This window comes from Paralichthys olivaceus, chromosome 15 (assembly GCF_024713975.1).
Source record: "Paralichthys olivaceus isolate ysfri-2021 chromosome 15, ASM2471397v2, whole genome shotgun sequence".
Taxonomy (NCBI): Eukaryota; Metazoa; Chordata; class Actinopteri; order Pleuronectiformes; family Paralichthyidae; genus Paralichthys; species Paralichthys olivaceus.
Genome location: NC_091107.1, coordinates 15,893,236 through 15,899,235, shown reverse-complemented (window position 1 = coordinate 15,899,235; position 6,000 = coordinate 15,893,236). Strand labels below are relative to the sequence as shown.

At 38.8% G+C, this 6,000-nt stretch overlaps 1 protein-coding gene across 3 annotated transcripts in view; it reads right to left on the bottom strand.

Moving 5' to 3' along the window:
• Nucleotides 1–1,089: 1,089 nt before the first annotated feature.
• The window catches only part of LOC109628338 (seizure protein 6 homolog), an 82,556-nt gene continuing 77,645 nt past the window's right edge, over nt 1,090–6,000 (bottom strand). The window contains exons 12-18 of one of the 3 annotated variants that reach the window (XR_002202646.2): nt 5,195–5,386; nt 4,335–4,529; nt 4,207–4,245; nt 4,019–4,127; nt 3,823–3,919; nt 3,021–3,094; nt 1,090–2,159 (exon numbers count right to left, since the gene is read on the bottom strand). Coding sequence is in view for 2 of the 3 variants with exons in the window: in XM_020085408.2 (XP_019940967.2) it covers nt 3,760–3,919; nt 4,019–4,127; nt 4,207–4,245; nt 4,335–4,529; nt 5,195–5,386 (695 nt within the window). In the remaining variant the exon portion in view is untranslated. Of the gene's footprint in view, nt 2,160–3,019; nt 3,920–4,018; nt 4,128–4,206; nt 4,246–4,334; nt 4,530–5,194; nt 5,387–6,000 lie in introns of those variants that run through there. The other 2 variants (XM_069509974.1, XM_020085408.2) reach the window with 2 other exon arrangements.

Here is a 6,000-nt window from a genome sequence, read left to right as displayed (position 1 = left end):
TCACATATAATCCACGTGAGTTATACCTTCTTCCACTGTTCCTTTAAACAGTAGAAATGCATACCAAGTATTTGTCAATTGATTCACTTGCATTTACTTGACACTTTAGCTGTTCCACTATGGTAGCAACGGATCTTAGTTTCACACACATAGAAACATCATGAACACCAAATCATACGAGGCATGATTGAAGCAGGTTCCTGTCAGTGGGAATCTAAATAAACTATACATTATAAAAACATGCTGTGTTGTTTATCCATTTGACCAGAAATATGTAGATTCTATTTAAAGTCTAAATCATGTCCCATCATATTAGTCATTGGCACTTTAACCCTGGTTCACTTTTCAACTGTGCAATGTTCATTTTTTGTCTGTGAAATTCAATGACTAACGTGCAATCCATTTCACTACATATTCTGTTTACACTGTATTTATTAGTTTTTTTACATTATAATTATTGCTACTTATAATAAATGTACTGATTATTATTCCTGACTGCCCTCCTGCTGCAAATGTCCCCACTATGGGACTAATAAAGGTTATTTCTGTTCCTTTTAATGAAATGTGAAATGTTAAAGTGCTGTATTAATCTGTTAGTCATGGAGGACTGAGAGTTGGACAGTGAGAAGTATGAACACTACTTCCACAGAACTATCAACATCCACCAGGTAACCAGAGCCTGTATGAATTTACCCCTTGTGCATGCCGCCATCTCGTGGTGAGATGGTGTATGATCAGCTAATATTTGGTGCAACCTTTGTTATGGTTATCAAACAATATTTTCTAAGGTTTTATTTGAATTCTATAATACAAACTGTACGTATTCAAGTAACAACTCTTCTTCTGGTGCTTGTCAAAAAGTGCACTCCAGAATATTTTAAAAACAGCTGTGATTAAACCTGGGATAGAAATGTATCGTGTGAGTTTTTCAAATGATGTGATGATAAGAATAAGAACATTAGCTCTGTTATATTAAAGTGTCTCAGCCTTGTGCGTTACCAGAAACTTTAGTTCTTGCATGATAAAATGTCCCCGTGTAAAAAGGGCCCTTGTGAATATCATGCTGCTGGGAAACAAACACGACAACACTTTAAACAACAATTAATTTTATTATTAATCAGAGGATTATAGATATGTGGAGCTGATTTTGGTTTCCTGGATGTGGCTGCACCAGCTGTGGTGCTGAGAAAAATATTTGTTAGAGCGTAAAGAAGATGCACAAATGATACAAGGTCTATCTACAAAATTTAACACAAGCAGATGCACCACAACAACCCAAAGGAATTTTTAAAAACCCATGCATACTGCAGGATTTTATTGGCTAAATTGCAATTGTGTCAGTCTGCATTGATAAATTGGAAACAAACATTAAAATAATCATGTATTTCAGTGAGTTTTATTTGTGCTGATGTTGAGGTGCAACCACATTTTGGAACACACACAAATGTACAACTACTACTTATTCTTTGAGGCAGACTTGACAGTGTGACGTTAAGCACAGCTTATGCTTCCCATGTGAATCCTCTGAGGCGATATGCAGTGGGAACCAGTCGTCAGCTATGGTGGGAAAATTATCCAGCATCTTTTGGTTTTGTGTGCGATGGGAAAAAAACGGAGCACACTCGCAGTGCTGAGAATGTCAGGCACAAAATAAAAGTCGAATGAAAGATTAACAAACATTTTCACATGTGATTTGTCAGGTTTTAGTCAGTCGTGAGGCACTCATATTGGACAGGCAGTTTATTTACAAATAGCAGACCCATACATACAAAAACAAAGTGATCATGGCGATTATCCCAAAGAATGTTGGGTATAATGGGGAATTTGAAGCCAACACATCTCGATCGCTGACTGCTACTGGCTCAAGTCGTCAAAAAGTTGTCAAAAACATGTAATCACCAACGGTCATCAGCAATTTACTTTATAAAAATATCACCATGGTGACCCACAGATTCACAGTTGACCGTGGAGACAAAGACATATTTACAGGAATCCACACAAAGGGAAATATGGAAAGAATATCATCATTTGCAGACAAAAAGAAAAACATTGGAGGGAAAGATGAGCAGTGCAGAGAGGGTCCCAAAAGGCAAAGCTTGAGCAACTCTTGCTTTAAGGTCTCTATATGGACACCTCTTAAATCTTTTTTTTCATTTGTCCTGTAAAGACCAGACAAAACAGATCAGTCAAAAACAGGATTCATAAACTTTTTGAGAGCAGAAGATCCTTGTTTACAATATGATACAAACAAACAGCAATATCACAACAAATGAATTGCACATTTTGAATTTCTGTATTTGTATTTTAGATGAAAATGACCCATGGAAGTTTTAACGAAAGGAAAGGTACTTTGTAATATAGATATGTGTCGTATGAGGTGATTATTCAACAGATACTAGTATATGTTCAGATGTGATGCTGGTTGATATGTTGCTATTTTACTATAGTGTGGAAAGTGATCAACTGTTCCTCATCATAAGAATCATCACACCAGTGTTATTGGTGCCTTTTCTTTGGTACGTCATAAATAGCCTATCTTTATTTCATTTATTTCTTATCTTTTCCACAGTTATTTGTGTTTTCACTTATCATTAAGCTACTTCAGTTACTGGTTCAAACACAGTAATAATAAAAATAATAATAATAATGTTCTATATACTAAAGCAGTGGATCCCAAACTTTTCAACTCACAATCACAATCACTTCTGGAGTCACACAGAGACTAAGGAAATCAGAAGGCTGATAATTATTTTCATTTTTCTAACATTTGGAAAACTTATGGCTAAAGTATGATTTTACAAATAGTTTTTAAATTGATCAACATGTGACTAGTGTGCAGGAGACATTTATGTTGCAAACACATAACTATTAAATAGCTTCTTCTATTTTATCCTTAATTCTATACAGAGATGTATGACTGGATGTTGTTGTTATAGAAACAATGCCCATAAAGTGCTGATGGAAGGGGGGGGGGCAGTGAGTGAGAGGGTTCTCTCAGCAGCAGGAGGAGGAGATCTCACCTCATAGCTGTTCTGCAGTTCACAGTCAAATGTGGGCACACTGACTGGGATTAGTATCTATGAGTCTGCTGGTGCTGGAGGAGCGGGGGGGGGGGGGGAGATTAGGACTTGTCAGCAATTGACGAAGCACAAATAAAATACACAAACATAATGAACTGTAATGCTTCAGTATATAAAGTCACTAGTTACACTGCAGCCTGTGGCTTAACACGGGTCTAATGTACACACACTGTAAATATATTGTGACTCAGAAACACTGGATGATAACATATAAAGATTTTTTTTAATTAAATCACAATTTTATCTGTCTATTTGCGTAACTATTTATTTTAAATAAATAAATACAATGTGTGAACGGATAATACTGTTGTTTAAAAAAAAATAAAAACCACAGTCTTATTTTTGCAGATTAGTTTAGACTAGAAAAGTGCATTTACCCTTCCTGGTGAATGAAGCATGAAAAATGATACATGCACATGAGATGAGAGTACAAACCAACATGTTGATGACATATGACACACATCAGGTTACAGTTAGTGGATGGAGGATGTAAATAACCTCTGACATCTGCGTAGGATGATGGGAAAGTGTTCTTTTCTTTAATACATGAGCATCGTCATCAGCTAAACCTCCAGGTCTCACTGATGATGGACATGGTGGGGGGGGAGATGGGGGTGGATGGCCCCCTCTGCTGGTGAAACATGAGATGACGACAGGGTGATGGCCAGATGGGAGAGGATCAGGACAGCACACTGGTGTTGTGTGAATCCACGTCCTGCATGTTCATGACATCTGTACTTACTCCACTCTCGTATATTGGGTTGTCGAAAGCCGACTCTTCCGTCATGTTGTCGTACGGCGGCGAGGACGTCGGCATCCTGATCGACTTCCCCTGCAGTCTGAGAAACAAAGAGAAGAAACAGGAGAGGAACGTCCTGTAAAGATTCATTTGATGATTGCAAGTGAAAACAAATCAAGCTACAAAAGTCAGAGCTTACTTTGCAAAGTAGACATAAATCCCAAGGACAACCACCAAGATGATTGCTGTTGGAATAAAAACTGCAAGGGCAACGTTGGTTCCCTCCATCGCATAATCCCTATCAACAACTAAAGGAAAAAAAACACATTATTTCTGTGAAATATGTGAAAAAAGGAAAGTTAATTATAACAATATTTCAAAACTCACCGTCCAGCCTGCGTTCATTCTCATACTGGGTTGAAGATGCTACAAAGACACAGGTGCAGTTTAGTCTGAGCATATATTACACTAAATGGATACAAAGTCTTCACATTTACAAGTGTGTTGTGGTTTACCTCTGCAGGCAGGGGGAGTGCTGTTCCACTGTGACGGGTGTCCGGGGATGCAGTAGATGGAGGCCTCGCCCTGCAGCTCGTAGCCCGAGTGGCAGGAGAAGGTCAGCGTCTCTCCTGCCTGGTAAAAGGCCTTTTCAGAGCTCTGCACGCTGGTGGAGGCAGCGCCGGGGTTCCTGCACGGCTCGTACTTTTCAGCTGAGAGAAGGGACACTGTCTTACGTCACAGAAAATATTTGTATGCCTCTTTCCACAGTAGAAATACTGCACTACAGTTATATGTCCAACATTTGCAGTTTCAGTCTACATACATGTATTTTTCAGACTCGTGAGGTCACCATGACCTTGTCCTTTGACCACTAACCAAAATAATCTTGTCTAAGGGACAACTTTTTACCTTTGACCCCCTTATTCTAATCAGTTAATCCGTGGGTCCGAATGAATGTTTGTGCCGGATGTAATAAACGGGAACCATCAGACCTTTGTTCTTTGACCACCAAAATGTGATCAGTTCATCTTTGAGTCCAAGTGAACGTTTTTATTCCAAATCTGAAGAAATTCCCTCAAGGTGTTTCTAAATCAACGCATTCACAAGCAACTTTGACCTTTTACTAACAAAATCGAATACGTTTATTTTTGACTCCCACTGATGTTTTTGTTCCTGATTTGAAAAAAGACATCCTCAGATATTGTGTTCACAAGAATGGGACAGAAGGACGGACATGTATCAAGACCTGTAAGATTCTGTGCAAAAATATGAGCAGCACAAATACGATTAAATCACACTGTCCATTCAACAGTGTATATAGCCCTAGCACATTGTGTAGGAGTATGTGCACGTGAGTGTGACTTGTGTGACTTACGGACACACTTGGGCAGCCTCTCGCTCCACTTGGGCACGGCTGAGTCTCGGTTGTAGCAGGTGAGGAGGCTGTTGCCGGACAGCACGTAGCCTTTGTTACAGATAAACTGCACCGTGGACCCAACGATGAAGCGACTGCCTGAGACCACTTTACGACTGTGCTCCACATTTCCAGGGTCCCGACATGTCATAACTGCATCACAAAAAACAATCATGATTATTTAACTCTTGTTATCATTCCAATTGTTGGTGGCAGTAGAGGAGTAAAATATATATTTTAAAAGTTACAAAGAACTTTCAAAGAAAGTAATCATTTACACTAGTTATCATATTACTTTTCTAAGATAAATGACAAGCAAATAGAAATAGATACAGACAGATACTTCATGGTCTATAATCCAACACAAGATACTTGAACACTATCCACAGTGACCTCGATTTCGCGCCTCTTCCCTTGATTGCTGCTGCACAGACTCTGACTCTAAATGCTCAAGACAGCAGCTTTCATATGTGGGATATTTTAGCTTCATTTCTGATTAGTGAGAGGAAGTCCGTATATATTTCTGAACAGTCTATGGTTCAAACAGGAGGGTGGAGTCGGCAGTTAGTCATAACCGACAGATAAAAGTAAATCTTCAGAGGAGGGAGTCAAGGTTTGACCTACACTTCAGTCTACAGGGTGTTAAAAATGGCTGCTTCCAGCCGTCCGATTAAATTACGGCTTTGTGGCAGTGTTTGCTTTTGTGAAACAGACACATAATAATGTAAATACAGTATTTCCCTGTTTTATCAGTCTTTATCCAAAAC